The sequence below is a fragment of the Salmo trutta genome, chromosome 1 (assembly GCF_901001165.1).
Source record: "Salmo trutta chromosome 1, fSalTru1.1, whole genome shotgun sequence".
In the NCBI taxonomy this organism is placed as follows: Eukaryota; Metazoa; Chordata; class Actinopteri; order Salmoniformes; family Salmonidae; genus Salmo; species Salmo trutta.
The window spans coordinates 53,848,635-53,871,772 of record NC_042957.1 but is presented as its reverse complement, the minus strand read 5'-3'; the positions used below and the strand labels follow the sequence as shown (position 1 = coordinate 53,871,772).

The 23,138-nt window shown below is 43.2% G+C and overlaps 2 protein-coding genes across 4 annotated transcripts; both read right to left on the bottom strand.

Annotated features, from left to right (window-relative positions):
* Window positions 1–1,439: 1,439 nt before the first annotated feature.
* Window positions 1,440–3,677, bottom strand: LOC115200289 (nucleolar protein 12-like). The gene is made up of 6 exons (XM_029763240.1): window positions 3,463–3,677; window positions 3,034–3,139; window positions 2,827–2,875; window positions 2,504–2,658; window positions 2,319–2,413; window positions 1,440–2,014 (listed from the first exon to the last, which is right to left on the bottom strand). Exons 1-6 carry the CDS (start codon window positions 3,573–3,575, stop codon window positions 1,801–1,803), a joined length of 732 nt encoding a protein of 243 aa, XP_029619100.1. The 5' UTR covers window positions 3,576–3,677; the 3' UTR covers window positions 1,440–1,800.
* A 922-nt stretch (window positions 3,678–4,599) lies between these two features.
* LOC115200272 (sterol regulatory element-binding protein 2) lies at window positions 4,600–22,556 on the bottom strand. Of its 3 annotated transcripts, none has more exons than XM_029763212.1 (19): window positions 22,207–22,556; window positions 13,254–13,784; window positions 12,914–13,068; window positions 12,588–12,737; window positions 12,086–12,355; window positions 11,690–11,801; window positions 11,443–11,594; window positions 11,087–11,291; window positions 10,740–10,915; window positions 10,303–10,552; window positions 10,012–10,181; window positions 9,712–9,883; window positions 9,478–9,595; window positions 9,269–9,372; window positions 8,881–9,013; window positions 8,128–8,302; window positions 7,390–7,566; window positions 7,181–7,295; window positions 4,600–7,032 (listed from the first exon to the last, which is right to left on the bottom strand). In XM_029763212.1, exons 1-19 carry the CDS (start codon window positions 22,304–22,306, stop codon window positions 6,812–6,814), a joined length of 3,486 nt encoding a protein of 1,161 aa, XP_029619072.1. In that variant the 5' UTR covers window positions 22,307–22,556; the 3' UTR covers window positions 4,600–6,811. The 3 variants fall into 3 exon arrangements, with proteins under 3 accessions (XP_029619072.1, XP_029619089.1, XP_029619080.1); XM_029763229.1 differs by having other exon boundaries at window positions 12,594–12,737; XM_029763220.1 differs by having other exon boundaries at window positions 12,920–13,068.
* Window positions 22,557–23,138: the final 582 nt, after the last annotated feature.

Below are 23,138 nucleotides of genomic sequence, written 5' to 3'. Positions count from 1 at the left end.
TTGCCCTGGCTCCTTCTCCGCTGTGAGGCTCAGCTGTAGTGTTTCGGCTGTACCCGTGCCTGTACTCGTGCCCGAGTGCAGGTGCTTCTGGCGCAGGCAGTCGTGGCAACGGGAGGAGTCGAAGATGTTGGGCTGGAACTTGGGACAGATAAGGTCATCGCCGGAGAGGGGCATGGCGTGTCCAGGGATGGCAGGTGCTCACTCATCGCACCCCTCGGAGAACACTGAGGAACAACACAGGCTGTAAAGGCAGATAAAACCAAACACAGTATTTAATGAGCCTAAAACACCACAAAGTAGAAAAGGTGGTTGTAGTAAAACAGTAGTACCAGTAGTACTTCAGGAAAAATTGTGGACTTCAAAAGAATATACAGTAGTCCATAAGGAGAAAAACACAGCTAAAATCCGTTCAACATTTATATGAAATGTACACAGTGTAAGACATTGGTGGGATATTATTACAGCGTAGCTGTAGTAGGACGATGTAGCAGAGATGGAAGCAATGCTGTAGCATATTTGATCCACAAGGGTCATTATTTCATGGTTAGTGCGATTAAACGGAACAGTTAAGCTAAGTGAAAACTAATTACACAAGAGGATATAGTGAAACACAATACAGAAAGGAAGATGATAGAAGTATTTCCAGCATATCCTTAATATCATTACTAAACGTCACTGAGAGCACTTCGGTAACATCCAAATTTAAAAACATTTCAGCAATGAAAATCTAAATACAAGTCAAAGAATTTCTAGATTTCTTAATGTGTATTATTTTCCATTTAATTATTCTCTTTTAAATTTGAGAGGAAGAGGTTTTCAACGATACCTGACAGAAGAGTCCTCAGCCGTCAGTTAAACTGAGAATATTCCATTTAGAGAAAGATAATATACTGTCCATCAGACCCCCAGCACATGCCTCTTCCCCTGCTCACAATCCCCCTGAGGCTTACTCTTACATGGATCCGATTGGCTGTTCCGACAATGGATGAAACTGATGCACTTCTGACTGCCATGTTGGCTCTGCTTAACATTACAGAGAACCTATCAGTCTGCCAGACCTAGAACCAATATGGAGTCAGTTGCATGACAGTTACTCTATTGAAGGTTGTATTAGATATCATGAGCTTTAGAAAGCAAAATGAACTGCTTGTGACAGATGGCATGCGTTAGCTCAGGTTAGTGTAAATAAATAAACACTGCTAAGGTATGAGATTAGCATACACTAAGATCCTTGACTATACAACATTTCTTAAAAATCTATCAAACAAATGAGGGCATGGGGTACTATAATGTCTAGAAACACACACGTGTAAAGATCTATTCTCTGATGCTCTGAAAAGGATGTTGACTGAGGAGTCAGGTTTCCTATCAAACAATAGGCTATAGAACAAGAGGGATTCACAGACTATTGGTTTATACAAAAATATTAAAGCAAGTGATTCGTATATATTCTTTTCTTTTAATCAAACTTTGAGCATATACACATTGTATGAGATACTAACTGCTTTGGTATGTTGTATAAACAAACATGTAGAAAGGAGAGAGCATAACAAAGGAAACAGACAGGTCGTGTCCAATTGGTTAAGACAAAACCATGTTTGAAACAGCCGCTCTGGATCGAGCAGACATTGGCTTTCAATGAGAATGAATATGTGCAGTTTGTGTATTTGTTTGCTCCGTAGACTTTCCCAACTGGTACCATAGAAACTCTAAATGTCCATTATGGCTGCTTAGGATCCTGACCAAACAAAGAGGCCAGACAGACCCTTACACTGCAAATCTATTTTTTCATAACAACTCTCAGTCCTTGTGATGTACCCTCTTCCCAGTCAGTCTGCGTCTTTGCTTCTTGCTGGTCCTCCCAACTCTGTTCTTATCAATTCTGCCCTTCTTGTCTGTGGCACCTGGCTTCTTGTCTGTCGGCCGGCCTCGTCCTTTGCCTTCCTGCTTCCCTTTCCTGCTTCCCTTCCGCTGCGTCTGGTGAGCGTGGAGCGAGGCATTCAGTGAGCAGATTCTGCAGAGAGGGAGAAGGTGGGCTAATAACGTGTGAGAATAACTTGCCACCACAGTGCTCATATTGTTATATAGGCATCATATTAGACTGTCAGAACTGAATACAGAATGAGAATAGAACAGGAATTGGGGGCTCATTACTATTCATTAGCAGGGTATATAGCACAGTTGTTGAGGAATAATGCAATTTGCATAAACGATTACCCGTTTTTTAAATCCTCCAGTGAATTTGACCATTATCAATAACACAAGGAAAGAGTACAAGTGATTTTCAATAAATGTGAGTGAGGATAAACAGAACATACTTTTTATTGAGGATGGGATTCCCAGATTTCTTTGGCATAGCGCTCATTTTCTCCTGCTCCTCCACCTCCTCCTCCTCCTCACCGTCTTCAGTAACCTTCAAAAATGTACAGTTTGAATACCTTTCAGAAAAACTATTTCAAAACATAAGAACATGGGACGTGGAAATCAGCAATAAATGCTTTACCTGATTGGTTGCTGGTGTAAAGAGGCTGGCCCCCGTGAGGTCAAGGTCACTGATGGTTGTTACGGTAACAGTATGGTTGGGGTGATCGTACTGTACAGACTCGGTTGTGCCCGTTATCACATCCTCCAATTCATCTTCTTCATCATCATCCTCATCTGTGGAAAGTTAACCATAACAATAAGAGTAAGTAAACAGATGAAATGGATTCACACTACATGTTTGCTTCTGGTTAAACCTGAAAACACAGATAAGGGCAAGTGAAGGCAGCCAACAATATTCTGTCAAGCCTGGCTGACATATTTAATTATTTCCCTCAAACTCACCGAGAGCCTCTTTTCTTTCCTGCAGCAACTTCAAATACTCCTTGTGTCTCTGGAATTAAAGAGTAAATATGTTTCATGCCCCCTTCTGTCGACATTGTTAGTATTCCCTTCATCAAAAACTCTACTAAAGTGACAAGTTTTACACACCATGTCTATTTAATTAACACTTGGGTTTTAATCTTGTGCTTTCTCTTAGCCGGTGTTTACCTCTTCTTTGACTCTCTTCTGCTCCTCCTTTATCTTGTTCTGGATTTCCACCACTGCCGCTTTCCTCCTCTCCACCTTTCTCTTGTGGAATCCTGTCAGATACTCCCTGCGGGAGATACGATAAGTCAAATAGATGAGTACATTCATGACAAGTCACTTGTGGTCAATTTCTTGCATTCACCAATACTTAACTGATAGAATTAATGAGAACTTAGAGGTCCACTGAACACATTTTTCAAAGACAGAGAGGCAGGATGATGTGGCTTATGATTCTCTATCAACAATGAATGCATATCATACAAGCTGACCATGTAAATGAGACCTACCTAGCAATCTAGCATGTTTAGCCAGATATGCTCTATAGTTAGCTAACGTTAGCTTGCAATGCGTTGAGGGACTCCTGTGCTGTTTATAATGTGCCAAACTCACTGTCGCTCGTTATCGTTGAACATGACCACACATTTCTCTCTTTTCTTAGATCCAGGTTTAAATTTCTCATGCTTCCCCTTTTCCTTTTTGTTCCAGTTCTTCATGTTTTTCATTTTGAGAACACGTGAGCTTGTTTTTCAGCTGGCTTTTCGCTTTAAAAAAGTCCTTGCTTTGTGTGCATCATACAATGTGGTCCGACTGGGACACCCTCCCAAGCACTTTTGTTCTTTGAAATTCTGGCCATTCTCTCCAATACCCAGTTCTAGATGAGTAATTGAAAAAAGTGCATTGAAATTAAATGTTAGTTATTCAGAATTCTGATGCAAGTAAAATAACATTGCCGTGCCTACATTAAACATTGATAAGTGTACGACTTTAATATTGCCAACATATTTATGGACAATCTGTTGAAAATACACAAAGCAATTGGCCGCTATCAAGAATGTAGCACTGTTGAAACCAAAGCCTACGAGGATGGAATAATCTGTTTGGCGGACACTGCCTACTCCAGAGCAGTGTAACCAACCCAAATTTGATAATGTATGTAGCTGTGCGAGTTTCAAACAGAGACCACATTCCACTCTGAACATGAAACCTGGTAATCAAATACTGGGAGCCACAGTCTGCTAGGACATTCCTACAGATTAATACAGAGAGCAAGTCTGGAGACACAATAGTTATTCCTACTGTGGGGAGTGGCTGTAAGACACAATTATTCAGCCCAAGTCAAAGAAAAGATTTCAGCGAGGGGAGATGGAGACGGAAAAGGAGGGACATACATCATGAGCTCAATAATAAGGCCAGGGACTGGGGAAGAGCGCTGAGGGGCAGAGAGAAGGAACCAGCAACTAGCCAAGAAAGCAGGAAGAGACCAGTATAGTAAAGTGTGGGTGGTCTTCTTCCCCCACCTCCAGGTGGATAAACAGGACCAGTGTAGTTTTGTTGACCAGCCCAGTCGCTAGTTCCAGTGAAACACCTAATAAGGATCAAGATGAGTGTGTGAGCGTAATGCAGAACACTAACACTGCTTTAACAGTGTTCTGTCTAAAAGAAATCATGTTTTGGAAACATTTTTACTGTAGCATTCCTTCTGCTTGGCATTTATAGCGATTTCAAAATAAGACACAAACAAACACACGCTGTCCATGGTCATCTTTTATTAAAACAAAATCATACTCAGAAATCCAGAAAGCAATACATACAGAGGGGAAAACATTAGATGAGACATTTTGTAACATTAGAAATCGTAGTAAGTCCATTCACTGCAGATGGTTGGTTGTGCAGCACTTACTAGACCACACTAACCAGTCTGATGAATTCAATCTGAAATAACGGCACAGATACAAGGGACATGGTTGGGTAAATTGACATCTTGTGGTGTATAAGGCTGGCTTGAACTGGAAGACATACAGTAGGTCTTTCTCATATTATGGTAAAGTGTATGAACAAATTTCTGTGCATTGGAGTTCATGTCAAAAACACTACAATGTGCCAAATAATGATACCCTATAAAACTGCCATACTAATGACTTGATGGACAACAGTACTTCCTGCATAAAATATTAGGATAACTCCATTATCCTCATTTTTTAAAAAGTCACTCCTTCACACTCCAACAGTTTATATCCCTAGGTTGCCTTGACAATATAAAACAATAAGGAAACAAGATTGCTCTAAAAAAAACTGAGCATGTGTAATATTACAGCCATTAAATAAGAAAATCAGAACACAACGATGAGAATGACAAAAGTGACAAAGTCTAGCCAACAGACAATACAATTAAAAGCAATTGGACAGATTCCACAATGATAGCTCTGACACTGAAAACTTAACAATTATTTTAACTACATCAAGGCCATTATGCTCGAGAGCTTCCCAATCAGATTGGTCAGAATCAACCTTACTAGTGACAGTGACCCAACTGTTTGGTCAATAACATAGTCAACTCACTCCGGCCCCTGGCTGGTGGCCAATACACAAACCATTTAACCTTCCTACAGAGTTGATGGTACCTTCTTTCTACCTATTCGTTTCCCCTCTCGCATAGGTAAGAACATGCTGCTTCATTCTATTCAAGACTGCTGTCTCTACATGGCTAGAGAATGTACAATATATATACAATCACGATTGTGATACTGTGTATGCGACTGACTGTGTATGTATGTCTGTATGTATATTAAACCTGTATAAAGAATTGGGCTTTGATTTTCCATTTAGGGTGACTCTCCAATCCATGAACCTTTTTTCTTACTGAAAAATGAATGCCACTTTTACAGTGCTGGCCCATTAATATTGCACTGCTGAGTCTAAATAAAGCTGCTCTGTGTACTGTACGACTACTGTCACCATGCCAACTGGTGTGGTACTACAGTATATTGCGCTTGAGTACACTGGCATTGTATAGTCAATGAGGTAGATATAAATAGATACTACTCTGCACTGTACTGTGAGAAGCAAGTTATTTTGCATTGTACAGTAGAGGCTAGAGGGTGACTATCAAAGCTAGAATGCACTGAAGCCACAGTCGGTCTCCTTGCGTTGAACTATTGTATTCGGCTGTCAAAAATACATACATTTTAAATGTATCATTGTGAAGCTTGAACGTACATGACATTTTAGCATCTAGAACATGTGGAATGCCAGTGACTGTGCAGCCCGTCCTCTACCTGTGACATTACAGCTCTGTAATAAAGCTTTAGACACGACAAGCACAACCTCTTCTGGATGAAGGTCCATTCATCGCGGGGCACAATTCAAAATAGCTGTTGGCTAATTAGCCAAGCAAAGAGAGAGACTGAATTGTATGTGGATGAGACCCAATGGCAGCCATTTTGGTCCTTTTTCCCCTTTGGGGCCTATAAGCAGATTCTCTCTACGCTAAGCAGTGTTAGCAACATTACAGTGTTAGCATTATACCAGTGAGCATGTGAGAAACCATGTGCAGTGGTCCAGTGTATGGGCTGCATTATATACAATCTCCTTCTGTGAGGGTATGGGGGTGTGTGTGACAGTAAATATGACACTGCCAGAATGTTAACAGTAGTCAATGTTCAGGCTGGCAGTGTGAAGATTGAAGGTCCCTTTTGGTGTCTCTCCTGTACAGGGATATGTCCATGAGATACGACTGTTTGCGTAGTTGACTATTAGATGCTGTGTGGAAATGGCTGACTAGTAATTTATCAGTGCTATGTCTGTAGGGCTAGGTGACTGTTCTGGGATCTGTATGAGTGGGCTAATTTCTAATATGTGGTGAAGAATAACTCATCACTGACCACTGATCAGTACTCTGAGTAGTCAGCGTTAATGTGTGTGGGTCTAACTGATCTGAGATCTGTCTGAGGGGGAATCATCAGGAGGCTGCGATGGTGGTGCCCCCGCTGAGGCGGAGCAGGATCTGCTGGCAGTCCTGTAGGGAGCGGCGGTCGCCCACACGCTCAAGGGTGCGCTTGGCCTCAGCCAGCAGGCGGGCGCGGTGCCCTGGTGGGGTCAGCAGGGGTAAGGGTAGGTGGCGGCATGCCAGCAGGATGGCATGAGCCCTTTCTCGCTCACCCAGAACACAGTCACCCTCTGCTGCAGGGCGGAGGAGGAGAAGAGGGGAGGAGGAAAATATACAGAAAGAAGGTCAGTACATTTGTGTTAATTTGACATCAAAAACACATTTGATATCAACTTCAAATGGTATCATTCATGATAATAATTGAAGTGTGGGCGTCCTTACCCGTGGTGTACCCAGGGTTGTTGGTCCTGCGTCGGAGGCAGTGCTCCAGTAGCTGGTGTGTGCGGGTGGGACTGGCTCCAGCCATCAGCCTCACTGTGGTCTCATGCAGGAACACCTGGGAGAGGACAACAGAGGGAACATACATCATTACACCACAGATAGCCATGAATAACCCATGAATAATCCAGAAGGTCTGAAGCCCTAGTTACCTTGTGTTGTGCCTGTCTGTAGCATTGGCCCAGCCTTCGCAACGAACTCAGGTCCCGCTGGAATCCAGCCAATTGGGAGCTGGGGGCAGGGCCTGGCTCCCCATTGCTGCTGCTTCCTCTTTGCCATAGGCTGGTCCTGAGGGTCAGCAAGAGGTCACAGACCAGGAGCTCCACCCCCTTGGTATAGGAAAGACAACAGTAAGGCAGACATAAAATAAACTGTTGAACTACGTAATAAATGACTACACAATGAGTTATGGAAACTAAGAGGCATATGGGACAGTACATGCACCGTAAGCAATGTCTAACCTGGATATGGTGTGTTGCAGGTGCCTGCAGATTTGGGAGGCCTCTGTACTGCACTGCAGACACATTGCACTGGGCTGCAGGATCATGCAATGCAACTACAATGCACCACAGCCACCCCCTACCACCCACACACTTCTACTATACCTAGCTAGAGTCAGCTTGTACCTGTGCTTTTGTGAGTCAAACGAGCACCCATGCAACTGTCACTGTGTGCAGTGTATGTTTGTTCATGGTGTGTGTGTGTGTGTGTGTGTGTGTGTGTGTGTGTGTGTGTGTGTGTGTGTAATATGACCAAAGAACACTGAATCAACCAAACTCCATTACAACCTTTACATGTATATACACAAACGTTAGAGTTGGTTCAACTAGAAATCACAGAGAGTGCATATATTCACTTGCATCCTAAACACCCGCATTTTGGGAGAGTACCTTGTTGAGCCAGTTTCCAGACTGGGCGGACAGGGGAACAGAGATCCTGGTGCGCAGGTAGCTGCTGGCCCTGTCACAGTGAGACAGACAGGCCACCGCCCCCTCTCCCTTCAGAGGAGACAGGCTCATCTGCACTGCCTTACACAGCAGCAGCACAGCCTTGGGCAACGGGTGACTGCAGGACGACAGGGTAAACAACATAGGGTTATGGCAATGCTTCTAATGTCATTTACATACACATCACTGGGACCATGCTCCCACACTGCCAAGACATCTACTGAAAACAGTGCATGAAGAAGACCCGCATCATCATCAAGGGCCCCACATACTCCAGCCACGAGCTGTTCACTCCCTTACTGTCAGGCAGATGGTATCGGAGCATGAGGTCTGATACCAACAGGCTCAGAGACCACCTGCTCTTATACTTCACACCTTAGCACACAACTGATGTTACCAGACTCTTATTAAGATGACTAAATACTGCCCCCCAATCCTCCCTTCCCCAAAACACTTGTAAATATTGGACTCTAAATTGTACCTTCCTGTATTATACTTACACTAAAATGTTTATTGTATTCTACTGAGCCATTTACTTTGTGTTCCTGTTCTTATCTTGTATTATTTCTTATTGTTGTTGTATTGTCCAGAAGGAACCTGCAAGTAAGCATTTCTTTGGACGGTGTATACCAGGTGTATCCTGTACATACACATATGACTAATAAAACACACACAACATAAACAAAGTATACTGACTCAAGGGTATGGAGAGCTCTGGGCATGCGCTCTGCCTCTGCCAGCAGTGACCTCACAGCGACATCATCTCCTTGCAGCCAATGGGCAGCAGCCTTTAGGACCAATGCCCACCAGCGACTCACTGGGTCTGCCACTAAGCAGAGAAGAGATTACATGACAACATTAGACTTCAACTGTGGCATCAAGAGGTCTAGCAAAAATTGTTCACATGTTATATTGAATAAGTGAATTAGGTTAATCGTAAAGAGTTTATCTTTAGTGTTCAAGATACATATGAGAAGAAAAGAAATCTATTCACATTCAGATCATCTCGTAGGAAACAAAGATGAGAGAAATCTGTCCCATACAGAGCATGGTGCGGTTCACACTAACGTGTGCATTCCAGTACCTGGCATGGTGGTGTGATTAGGTGGGGCTGGGAAGGGAGGAGAGGAGGACTCCTCTGTGCAGCTGTTCAATAGCTGGAGAAACTCCAAGGCACTGGAGAACTCCCTGAGAGACAGAGAGAGAGAGAGAAGAAAAGTAAACAAAGTAAAGTAAACAATTTGCATAGGTAAACAGGAGAGTGACTGGGCACTGTGAGGACGTTGGCCTTACCCCGAGTCGTTCTTGGGCTTGCCTGCCTCCGTGTCAGTGTGGGGCTGGATGAGGGAGTGCACAGCTCTCTCCAGCAGCTTCTCACAGAAACAACGATGCAGCTGGGCGATGGGGTCAGCTAAAGGAAGAGAGAGAAAGAAGGAGGGAAAAGAAAGATAATTAAAAGGCCTAATTGTTGCATGAGGGCATTTCTGTATACACTATTAGCTCTTCCGTCAACTTTATTGTTCATACCTGGGTCTCTCTGGGAAGTGTACACGCCTTCTCTGCTCTCAGACTTCACAGACCAATCACAGCTGAGGAAGAACTGCCTGCCCAATGGGGTGAAGAGCCAGTGCAGACAGTCAGGGATGGGCTTGGAGTCTGATTGGCTGGCCACACCCTCAGCACAGCTCAACAGGTAACCCTGGGACACAGACATGTGGGGGAAGATGACAGTGAGTGGATAGTATTAGAGATATCATTACCATAGCAGTAATGGAGGGATGTGGAGGGTTAGTAATGGAGGATGGAGGGATGCCCTGAGAAACTCACAGGCAGGCAGGAGAGGTGGTGGCCCAGTACAGTGCGCAGAGCTGTTGCCGCGGTGACATAGATCTGGGCCTGCTGGGCGGGGGCCATCTTGCTTTGGGCGCTCTCACTGAGGTTGACGGCACTCATAGACAGAGACAGAGCCCACAGGCCACTTCGCTGGGGAAGCTTCCCTACACAGAGAGAGAGAAGTTCCAGACAGAGGATGGGGTACTACTGTGTTATGTTATCGTGTTTACAATGACTGATGATACTGACCTAGGCTCAATGTTCTAGACTATTCACTGTAGTCACCTGTGAGCTGCAGCTGGCTCAGCCTATGGTAGACCAGAGCTGCGTCCCGGGAGCTGGTCTTGGACTCCTCCCCCTTGTGCTTCCCACCAACCTGGCGAACCAGCCAGCCCAGAGGGGTGGGGTGATGCAGACAGTAGCGAATCAGGTTCCAGGAGAGTGAGAAGAGGAGGTCCCAACTGGTGGTGGGCAGGGCTCTGGTCAAGACTGACAGGCATGTTTTCAAACTGGCCATGGCTGCTGTATAGTCACCCTGTAGAAGTGGAGAGGTGGGAAAATATATAAGAATACTTATGGAACTTGGCATTCATGTACCTATAGACACAGGAGATGGTTTTACCCAATCAGGGCACCAGTTAAAGGAGATACTCAAACACAAGTTCAGAGAAAAACAATAAGGTAGGGGAAAATCCTTCAGACATAAAAGGATGTGAACTCACTCTGTTGAGATGTAGGTCTGCTTGTTTACGCTGCCTCCAGAAGGAGACGGATTTGGGCGAGTGTAGGGGGGTGACAGGCTCCCAGAGGTAAAGGACCTTAACACAGCCCCACACTGCCCCAACACCGCTCAACATCCACACCGTCAACCATGGCAACAGGCACCAAAGCCAGGTCGCTGTGGGAAAGAGGGAGGAGTCAGTATAAGATACATATACTCCAATACATCCTCAAAACAACTCCCAACCGGGAACTCTTACTGTTAAGGAAAATAATGACTTTGACTATAATAGCCTATCTTGAATGTATGTATGCAATAGGACTTGTATGGTCAGTCTAAGGGTCTGACCAAAGTTCTGGGTCTGGCTGGGTAATGAGAACAGCGTCCTGGAGGCTCCGTGTGCAGAGGTCAAGCCAGAGCTGCCCTGGGCCTCAGATCCCAGGAGAGAGGGCAGGGGGTTGAGGGAGAGGCAAAAGAAGGTGAGAGCGCAGAGGAGGAGACGAGAGCGATCCATCACTCCCACGGAAGAGGGTGAGCCAGGCTCACTCTTCACCTGAGAGAAGGAGAGAGAGAGAGAGAGAGAGAGAGAGAGAGCGAGAATAGTTCTACTATGTAAGTGTTCAACCTGCGCAACATTCAATTCAAACAATTTCCACAACAACAAAAACATCACAGTTCCTTGGCTATCATCATCATCACAGTACCTGCTCATGGTCCAGTAAGGGACTGCCAGGCTCTGAGTCGATGCAGTATGGAGAGAACTCACGAGGAGATCCTGAACCAGACTCTGAGGCTGGAGGTGACATCATCAGCATCTCTGGTTTCATCTCCACATCGTCAGACAGCACCACTGACTCTGACAGAGAGGAAGTGGGAGAGAGCCCAATGCATTACGGCCCGTTCATGAACTGAAGTTGTGATGGATTAACTAGTAATAAATGGAGGACTTACTGTTCTTGCTGTTCATCTTGAGGGCCAGGTTCTCCTGCCGTAGTTTGTGGTTGACCTGCTGCAGGTATTTGATGTAGTCGATGGCTTTCCTCAGCACTCCTGACTTGTGCATCTGCGTACAAACACATTAGCAATGTGTCAGTGTTCATTTGGTGAGAGTGCCCTATAGGTACAACTCCATTCCTCTGACTTCCATGCACTCTAGGAAATACCAAAAGTCTGTTGTTTAGCATATAGCCTAATTAAGTTTGACACCTGTGAAACATTCAAATTGTTCTAGCATGCTCCTCTCTAAGTTTCTATTGGACTTGGACCACAAAATAAAACTAAACCCACTGTTCCTGTAAGGTCAAAGATAGTCAATATTGGATTATTGTATCACTTGGTTTTCCTGACCTTGGCGTCGCCGCCCATGACCAGGTCTCTCAGCTCCAGGATCTTGTCATTGATGGAGGAGCGGTACCTCTTCTCGATGATGTTGTGGGTGGTTCTCCTCTCCCCCTCCTTCATCACCCCCCCTGGACCCATCACCATCCCGTGGTCCATCACCTGCCTGTTCCCACCTACACAGTGGGAGGTGCCTGACGACAGCTGTTTGATGGGCAGCTTGTCTCCGCCCCCCATCATGACAGGCACAGTGGTCAGGATGTTACTGCCCATCAGAGTCTGAGGGAAGAGTTAAGGTAAAAGTCAGTGGTGACATAGGAAACAGCTAAGATACTATGGAGGACAGAGCAGAGAAGCATGTTCAATGGAATTCTCTTCTCATCTCTATTTAAAAGTACTTTTCAGTCCAAGTTCAGGTTTAATCTGGGTCTTTGTGACCGTCCCCATTAGACCCCGAACAGAGAGAATAGAAAGTGAGAGAGCGAAGCAGACAGATAGTATAGAGACCTACCGGTACCTGTAGAGTCTGTGTCTGGATAGGATGGGTCAAGGTGGTGATCCCAGGGTTCTGCATGGTGGACAGAACCTGTGTCCCGTCGGGCTTCAGGGTTGTCAGAACCAGATTCTCTGTCTTCAGAATCTGAGGCTGGTGGACCAGAAGCTGAGAGAGACCAGGGACACTGGATCAGTTACATCCAGTGATGCCATACACAACACAAGGTCTATGGTTACAACATGCTAGGATCTGCACGTATTTAGAGAGACTTTATAAAGATTGGACGCAGCTAGTTTTGATTAGGGACTCAAACATTGTAAAGTGTGAAGCTTGATACTCACGGGTACCTGTTGAACCTGCTGTTGCATGGTGTGGACTGTAGGTGCTGTAGAGAGAGTCTGGATGGTCTGGCCCGTCTGCAGTAGTCTCTGGTGCTGGATGGTCATGGGTTGAACCTGTGGTGACGTCATTATGCTCTGCATCTGCGGTTGGAGGACTGTGGGGAAAAAGAGAGATTTGTAGTAAGGATACATTGTCAAAGAGCACCATTCATATAGAAAAACAAGTAGGGCTCTGAATATCTCCACATGATAAACATCTTTAAGTGCATTTATAATGAATAACCAGCGTTTCCCAGTGACCTAATCTTTTCAGTAAAACATTTTTAAAAGTTGCTCTAACCTTGGAAGCTTGTAGTGGGACTCTGGTGGCAGATGACAGGGTTCTGGATGAAGCGGGATTGGCCGCCGTTGGATGTGATCATCACCGTCTGGGCCTGGGACTGGATGGGCAGAGCCTGATTGTGGGTCTGGACCAGGGTGTGCACAGGGAAGCTATGCGCCTGCATGGGGATGCTCTGGCTGTGGACCTGGATGGTGGGTTGCTGCTGGGGCTGGGGCTGGATGGCCTGCATCTGGGGCCGGGGCTGGAGCAGGGGAGGGGCGCGGATCTGATGCTGCCCTGAAGAGAACGTCTGGACTGGGGTCTGTGGTGGGGTGAGGGGCAGGGACTGGGGGGCCAGTGTTTGGGTGGGGGTGAGGGTCACATTGCTGTTCTGGTAAACTGTGGTAGTGGTCTGGGGTGTCTGTGGGGCTTGAGGGGGTGGGCGTGGGGTGGCCCCAGCACCGTTCTGTAGGGAGCCTGCAGAGGACATCTGGTCCTCAAAGAGGTCGGGGAAGTCCCCCACCTGGTTGCTGACGAACTGGAGCATCTCTGAGGAGAGAGGATAATTCAAGGGGTTCATGAGTCTCTGGTTGTGGGTGAGCTAAAATGCACTTTATTCTTAGCCATAAAATCATGTGCAATGGCAATTGATTGAATAGACAACAAATTTGACTTTACATAGTTAGCATAAAATTGGCTTATTAGACATAATCCATTGGTTAATATGGCCCTCTAATGAGGTAGGGCTTCATTGTTGCAGTCAAATCAAATATTATTTGTCACATGCGCCAAATAGAACCTTACCATGAAATGCTTACTTACAAGCTCTTAACCAACAATGTAGTTCAATAAATAGAGAGTTAATAAGATATTTACTAAATAAACTAAAGTAAAACAATCAAAAAGTAACAAGAAATGTACATAACAATAACGAAACTATATACAGGCGGTTCTGAGTCAATGTGCAGGGGTGTTACGTTCCCCAGTTTCTGTGTTGTAGTTTGTGTAGTTGTGAGTGTGTTTCAGGTAATGGCTTCCTGAAGTTCTCCAAGCAGCTGATTGGTCGGCCCCATTGCTGATTGGAGAGCTGACCCCGCCCCCTCGTCAGGACGCAGCTGTCTCCAATTACCAACCCCACCTAAAGCTATATAAGCCAGTGTTCTGTTGCTCAGAAGGGAGATGATTGCAGAAAGGGGATATTTAATGAGAGAGGAGGTTGATGGCAGAGGGTTTTATATATATATATATATATATATATATATATGTATATGTTCGTTGTTTCTCAGAAAGAGAATTGGGTATGTACTGAGTTGTTGCTGAGAAAGCTTATTGTTATGTTCCGTGTTTGGTGCTCAGAGTTTTCTTTAATGTCCTGGGTTAGTGTTTTCTCATGTTTTGTTGTGAAGTAGTTTGTACATTTGTGTTATTCTGTTTCATTTGTTCCCAGGGGGAAGGCACCTAGGGAGTACTTAGGCAAGAGGCCCGCGGGCATACATTACCCGTAGTAGTTTGTCTATGCACACTAGGAAAGACCTGGGCGGACCATCCCCTGTATTTTGGTTAGTGCACCAGGTGGTGCTAGTTAAGTAGTGGGTAGGTAGGAGAGGGGGCTTTGATATTTACTTTCTTTGCTTTGGTTCCGTCCAGCCCCTTTTCCCCAAACTTACCGTGTGAAGGAATAAATTCCCTGTAAACGGTATTCTCTGCCCTTTTGTCATCCTTACTCACACCTACAGTCTATACCTCTTTCACACCACGGAGAGTTGAGTTGTAGCAGGGTGTTGCTTCCCTCTAGAAAGAGGCGTGCGTAACAAGGGGTAGAGGTCATTTGTAAAGTGACTGAGTAGCAGCAGTGTAAATAGGGGGGAGGGGTCAATGTAAATAGCCCAGGTGGCCATTTGATTAGTTTTTCAGCAGCCTTATAGCTTGGGGGTAGAAGTTAAGGAGCCTTTTGGTCCTAGACTTGGCGCTCCAGTAGTGCGGTAGCAGAGAGAACAGTCTGACTTGGGTGACTGGAGTCTGAGCATTTTTTGGGGCCTTCCTCTGACACTGCCTAGTATATACACTGCGTGCACAATTATTATGCAAGTAAGTATTCTGATCTTATCATTGTTTCTATTCACATTTTCCAACTCCAAACCATATAAACTTGAATGCTTATTTGATGTAATCATTTTCAGGGGATTTGCATTTGTGAATTGAGGATGTGGTAAAAGTGAATAACACCTTATATCAAGATGTGCATAATGATTAGGCAGCCTCATTACCTCAGGTAAAATGGGCCAAAAAATAAATTTAACTGACACTGAAAAGCCAAAAATGTAAAATGCCTTTCAGACGGATGCGACACTCTTTAAATAGCTAAACTATTGAGCTGTGACCACCGGACATTCAAACGTTTTGTTGCGAATAGTCAACTGGGGCTCAAAAAACGCATTGGGAAGAAAAGGCACAAATTAACTGCAAAAGACTTGAAGAATTAAACGTAAAACTACCAGGAACCCATTATCACCATATTCCAGAACTGCAACCTACCTGGAGTGTTCAGAACTACAAGGTGGCAAGTGCTCAGAGACATGGCCAAGGTCAAGAAGACTGAAACAAGACCACCACTGAATAAGATAGAAAAATCTGTCTTCAGGTATTTCTTTGCCCAAAGATTTTATGGACAGATGAAATGAAAGTGACTCTTGATGGACCAAATGGATGGGCCCGTGGCTGGATCAGTAATGGACACAGGGCACCACTTTGAGTCAGATGCCAGCAAGGTGAAGGAGGGGTACTAGTATGGGCTGCTATCATTGAGGATGAGGTAGTTGGACCTTTTCGGGTTGAAGATGGACTGAAACTCAACTCCCAAACCTACTGCCAGTTTCTGGAAGAATCTTTCGTCAAACAGTGGTACAGGAAGAAGTCCTCAGCATTCTAGAAGGCCATGATATTTATGCAGGACAATGCTCCATCACATGCATCCAAGTACTCCACTGCTTGGCTAGCCAGCAAGGGCCTCAAAGATGCCTGAATAATGACCTGGCCCCCTTCCTCACCTGACTTAAATCCTATTGAGAACTTGTGGGCCCTTCTCAAACGTGAGATTTACAGTGAGGGAAGACAATACACCTTTTTGAACAGCATTTGGGAGGCTGTGGTTGCTGCTTCAGCAAAAATTGATCATGACCAGATACTGACAGACTCCATGGATGGAAGGCTCATGGATGTTATTGAAAATAAGGGTGGCTATATTGGTCACTGAATATTTTTGAAAGGCCAAAAATGTTATAATTGTCATTGTGTTACTTATCTGTTACACTTACTCTAAAAATTGAGAATAAACAAGTGAGTTGAGAGAAATTATTTTTGTAATTTAGTTGCCTAATAAGTGTGTACACTTATATTTCCCTGAAAAAAAAAAAAAACTCACTTTTCCTTTGTTAAACATTCAGGTTTGAGGTTCAATAACATTTTGGATTGATTGAGAGCATTGTTTGTTCAACAATAAAATTAATCCAGAGGAATATAATTTGCCTAATAATTGTGCACGCAGTGTAAGTCCTGGATGTCAGGAAGCTTGGCCCCAGTGATGTACTGGCCCGTACAACCTGTCACAAGGGGAGATCCACAACTAGGGACTTTTCTAACGGCTTCAAAGGCCTGCCTTAATGAATTGGACCTGGAGTTCCTATCATTGCCCAAAATGATTTGTTTTAATGTCGTATAGCAGACTGACCCAGTTTTTCCTCTAGGATTTTGCATGTGCTTAGCTCTATTCTGTTTAGTCGTTGCCGATGACAAGCATACGCATAACATGATGCAGCCACCACCATGCTTGAAAATATGAAGTGGTACTCAGTGATGTACAGGCCTCCTACTTTTCACACTGTCATTTAGGTTGGTATTGTGAAGTAACTACTGTTGTTGATCCATGCTCAGTGTTCTATCACTCTGTAACTGTTAAAGTCACCATTGGCCTCATGCAATTAAAATGCAATTAAAATTTCACCATGCTCAAAAGGGATAGTCAATGTCTTTTTAAAATGTATACCAATAGCTGTCCTTCGCAATGCATTGGAAAACCTCCCTGGTCTTTGTGGTTGAATCTGTGTTTGCTCAACTGAGAGATCTTACAGATAATTGTATGTGTGGTGTACAGAGATGAAGTAGTCATTCAAAAATCATGTTAAACACTTATTGCATACAGTCCATTAAACATGTGATTTGTTAAGTAAATGTTTTACTCCTGAACTTATTTTAGGCTTACCATAAAAGGGTTGAATAATTGACTTACGACATTTCAGCTTTTAAAAGAAAGTACATAATTCCACTTTGACATTATGAGGTATTGTGTGCAGGCCAGTGACTCAATTTAATCCATTTAAAATTCAGGCTGTAACACAACAAAATGTGGAAAAAGTCAAGGGTGTGAATACTTTCTGAAGGCACTGTAGATTATTAACCTGCATTAGAAACTGGCCTTGGGTGAAGAGATCACAGGAAATAGGAGAATCCACAGTGACCTCCAGTAGAGATTTACAACAGTGACAATGCTATTTACTGCCAGGGCAAGGTCACTGAAGGAATGAAGAGGTTTATGGAGTGGTGGCCTTGGTTTGATACACTGCTACTGTTCCGGCACAGAGTCAAGGAAGAGAGCGCCAGCCAGCTAGTGCTTATAGGAAAGCCTTCCAACGACTAGCCCTGAAAAATGACATGGTAATCTAGTACAGATGCCCTGAGAGACCATGAGAACGAGGTAAAAGAGCATCCTGGTAAGAACATTACTTCAGCTACTGGTGGAGTGTCTTGATTGTGGACGGCTTTGTACTGATAAGAGCTGTGGAGTTGCATATACTAAAAAAAACGAGTAGTTTCAAACCGGTATTGCAAGAAATGAGAGTAGCCTACATGTTGAAACTGTTTCTAACGCCCTCTACTGCAGGGTGTGTTTAACACTTGTCCATTTATCGTAAGACCATGCCGGAATGCCATCTCTCAAATCCAGAGTTAGGCTAAATGTTCTCATGTGGTTTACCATTGTCTGGGGTGCATAACAGGCCTGTGATCAATGGGAAGAGTTTCTCATTACTCAAATGACAGCTTTACATTTGCCAAAATCATTTTGTCCAGTTAAAACTGCTGCTGTTAGCATTACTGCCAAAATCCCTTCTCTAATTACAATGTCAAAGACATGTCACCTTATACAGAAAGCATGTCCAGAGCATGGGCTTCAAAGGACTTTGGCATGGTCTTATAGATTACACTGTAACAGGAGGAAAAAGGTCCCTACAGGACACCATCTATAGATAACGATGCTAGGAGAATCAGGGTTAAAGAATATTCACACTTTTATCAATGAGGGGCTGCAACCTTGAACTCACACTTGCGATAAAGAAAGGCTAGACACCTAGGCCAATAAATGCATCGTCCTCCCATTTATGATCATGGTGACACCATTTATCAGAATGCAGCAGCCACTACTCTAAAACCCTCGGCTGCAGTGTACCATAGCCTGCTATGCTTTATCACAGGTGACAGGTTTAATATCACTGCATCCTTTATCAGAAGGTCAGCTGGACCTCAATTCCTGTAATTCACTTAATTTCTCCTTTTAGTTTACAAAGCTATTCTGCACAAGCTTCCAACATCTTACTTCTGTTAAAGGGATACTTCAGGATTTTGGCAATGATGACCTTTACCTACTTCCCCAGAGTCAGATGAACTCATGGATACCATTTACGTGTCTCTGTGTCCAGTATGAAGGAAGGTAGTTTCTCCCCCCCCCCCCCCACAGTTTAAGGTCTAATCTTCACTCCTCCATAAAAACATTACATGCAAATAAAACAGAATAAAAAAACATACATACATACATACGGTTCTAACTTAGAATTTGTGGACAACTACAAATACCTAGGTGTCTGGTTAGACTGTAAACTCTCCTTCCAGACTCACATCAATCATCTCCAATCCAAAGTGAAATCTAGAATTGGCTTCCTATTTCGCAACAAAGCATCCTTCACTCATGCTGCCAAACATACCCTCGTAAAACTTACCATCCTACCAATCCTCGACTTCGGCGATGTCATTTACAAAATAGCCTCCAATACCCTACTCAACAAGCTGGATGCAGTCTATCACAGTGCCATCCATTTTGTCACCAAAGCCCCATATACTACCCACCACTGCGACCTGTACACTCTCGTTGGCTGGCCTTCGCTTCATAATCGTCGCCAAACACATTGGCTCCAGGTCATCTACAAGACCCTGCTAGGTAAAGTCCCCCCTTATCTCTGCTCACTGGTCACCATAGCAGCACCCACCTGTAGCACGCGCTCCAGCAGGTATATCTCTCTGGTCACCCCTAAAGCCAACTCCTCCTTTGGTCGTCTCTCCTTCCAGTTCTCTGCTGCCATTGACTGGAACGAACTACAAAAATCTCTGAAACTGGAAACACTTATCTCCCTCACTAGCTTTAAGCACCAGCTGTCAGAGCAGCTCACAGATCACTGCACCTGTACATAGCCCATCTATAATTTAGCCCAAACTACTACCTCTTCCCCTACTGTATTTATTTATTTTATTTATTTTGCTCCTTTGCACCATATTATTTATATTTTAACTTTCAACTTTCTTCAAATAACAAATCTACCATTCCAGTGTTTTACTTGCTCTACTGTATTTACTCTGCCACCATGGCCTTTTTTGCCTTTACCTCCCTTATCTCACATCATTTGCTCACATTGTATATAGTCTTATTTTCTCTACTGTATCATTGATTATATGTTGTTTTACTCCATGTGTAACTCTGTGTTTTTGTATGTTGTCGAACTGCTTTGCTTTATCTTGGCCAGGTCGCAATTGTAAATGAGAACTTGTTCTCAACTTGCCTACCTGGTTAAATAAAGGTGAAATAAATAAATAAATAAATAAATAAAAATAAACATATTGGCCCACAATCTACCCCATTAGCGGGTGAAATGTAAACCCTGAACAAAGTTATTTGGATTGTTGTAAATCTCATCATGCATTGTTATATTAAATTCGGTCACAGAGGAACGGGTGAAGCAATATTGAGTCGGTCAAAGCATTTACGGGTGCATTCAAAACATTGGATACTGTACGACCAATCTGTTGTTGAAAATGTATGATACTGTACAACCATTATACCAGTATTCGAAAGTAATATCATACCAAACCGGTAAAGGTATACTGGTGCAATCAAGACGTAGGATACTATACATCCTACAATATGGACAATATTGAACAACAACTATTCCATTGGGATTCTAATGTAATATAACAAAATTTAACATAACCTCATAAATAATAATTATATTTATTCGTGTGTAATAAAGATTAGACCTTAAATAGCCTATTTCTTCCTTATGGCATTATTCTATAATACTAAATGGTCACTCGGATTTACGTACAGAATAATACGAAATGCTCTGATACCAGGTTGCACGCAACTGTGGTAGAGGTATTAATGACTAAGTCTATGGGTATCTACTAGCATGCTAGCATTGAATTATCATGTGAGTAGTTTGTTTTCAGGGCACCATTGGGAATGAGACCCTGGCCTCAAATTGGGCTCCCCTGAAAAAATAAAAGTTTAATAAATAACAACATTACTGTAGAGGCCATGGGTCGATTGATGAAGAAATGGCTTATAGGGTCCATCTCACATTCGAAAAAGTATTGGAAAAAAAGAATAAGTGTCTCGTCTAATATTAATCATTCATTGGAATTGTCTGCTTCATCGACCACACCAAAGAGACTCACATGTACATGCGCACGGGCTCCACAGGGGGTTGGCTTTCAGAGGCACAAAACAAAACAGAGCCCCAAGCCCCTAGACAATTGTGACACAAAGGACTAAAACTGTCAAACAGGGACAGTTTCCTAGGGCTGCTCAGAGCAGAGAAAATAGGTTATGTAACCAGAGCAGCTACTGCATTGGGAATAGTGGGGAGAAAAGTCTAGATAGTAGGGCCGGGATGATACCAGTATCACAAAGCTCCATCCTTTCACAGTGTGCCAAGGGTAAAACTGCTGTTTTGATAAGATGGGAACAGTGATGTTATCTCCATATTGAGTCAATGTGCTGAGCCTATGAATGAGCAGGACATGTCTTCCCCGTCAAAAAACAGAAGGGGTATTAATGATGGGCCAGTTATGAATAGACATTGTGAGTCACTTTTTTCTCCATTATTGATGAACAAACCCTCAATGGTATGACAGCCAGGAAAGAGGTAGACAAGCATGACAAAAAAAAACATCTCAGAACAAAATGTAATGAAGAACGTCGATAAATAGGAAGCAAGTAAAACTAGGCTAATAAGCCATTGGGAAAGTATAAGGAACTTTTTGCCTACAGATAATTGAATGACACAGCTCACAGTTGAGTCACACTCAGTTACATTTGAGGAGTTGTTTATTCACACGCACACACTAAACTGTTGCATGACCACTGTGCTGTAGGCCAACCACCCCTTTAAAATATGCTTGAATCTTCACTGATGTAAAATGCGATTGCAATATTAAAATCAGTGACACAGAATCATTTAAGCAAACTATTGTTTAGAAATGTAAAATTGTGGCGTGCTAAGTGTATCTAAGTATCCTATGCAACGCCCCGATAAATAAAGGGTGAACAAGTTCCAATCCTATGGCATCCACAATAGTTTCATGGTTGACGACACTGCCCTACTGCCAATGTTTGACACAGACAGAAATTATATAATTATTTATATACTATTTTAAAATGTGAGGTGCATCATAATTAGCTAGTGTAAATACAGTACCTATATGTACAAGCGGGCTTGCTTGACACATGATACAAATCGCCAGACTACCGGCCTTACCGCGACACACAATACTGTCAGAAAGCGGAAATAGGACACAACAAACTTTCGTGGACAAACACATACCATAGTTCCATATTCTCTTATCAATTATGACATAAATAGTAACTCACCATCGATGTCTCCCAGTGTAAATTCGTCTCCTAGTTCTGACAAAGTCGGATCCATATTTTCCATGGTCGAGATATACTCCCCACTAACGTTACTGTCCATAATGAAATTCAGAACTTCGCCTCACCGGCTTTAACCGGAGGTTGCTGAAGGAAAGAACCAAGATGTCCAGAGATATTTGAAGCGTTAACAACGCATAAGGTCACTTTATTTTAGCTCTAAGTTTATTAAACTATCAGAGGACAGGTAACACCTCACCAATGCCTCGGAGAGGCCGATTTCTATTTAGATAAACACATTTACAATTTAGACGTCGCCATCTTGTTTTCCATTATCTACGTCATTTACAAACAGTGTTTGTGAACCAGGACGACTCCTGATTGGCTTAATCCTGGCTGTTGTTGTCGTGAGACCAGGCACCATTGTCCAATAGAAATGTCACCTTTATCGTGGCCTGACAGTACGTCAACGATCAGAAGATTTCTTGAAATTTGCATTGACTCCGCCCAATAATTTCCTTTAAAAAAGAGCCCATCCAAAGAGATTCACCCTAATAAATATTTAATGAGATTTGACTTTATATATGAGCCCGTCCCATCTGAACAACATTATTCATGTAATGGCTATCCCCAGATGTTACGCCTACCATCGGGACATGAATTACACAATAATAATTTAAAGTTAACTAATTACTAATTAATATTCTCATGTTTGTGTGAAAAAAATCCAGTTGTTAGTATGAAATTGACCTCAAGTATTAATACATTAGTTACATTTTGTAAACATAAGTAACATTTTATACAGATTTTCAACAAAGTCAAGAAATACTGCCTTATTTCATAAAAAAAGTGACTTGTTTCATGACTGATAGTATGTCTATGACTGGAGTGTGATATCAAGATAAATGAAATAGTAACTGGTACCCCGCACATTT

Bases quoted from the DNA above. Each gene is read 5' to 3' on its own strand.
- LOC115200289 (XM_029763240.1), bottom strand. From the start codon at position 3,575: ATGAAAAACATGAAGAACTGGAACAAAAAGGAAAAGGGGAAGCATGAG. The intron at 3,140-3,462 runs GTGAGTTTGGCA...TATCTCCCGCAG, and splicing joins TTCAACGATAACGAGCGACA to GGAGTATCTGACAGGATTCC. The intron at 2,414-2,503 runs GTAAAGCATTTA...ACATTTTTGAAG, and splicing joins TTACACCAGCAACCAATCAG to GTTACTGAAGACGGTGAGGA.
- LOC115200272 (XM_029763212.1), bottom strand. From the start codon at position 22,306: ATGGACAGTAACGTTAGTGGGGAGTATATCTCGACCATGGAAAATATG. The intron at 13,069-13,253 runs GTTAGAGCAACT...TTTTCCCCACAG, and splicing joins TCCCACTACAAGCTTCCAAG to TCCTCCAACCGCAGATGCAG. The intron at 9,014-9,268 runs GTACTGGAATGC...TTCTCTGCTTAG, and splicing joins TAATCACACCACCATGCCAG to TGGCAGACCCAGTGAGTCGC.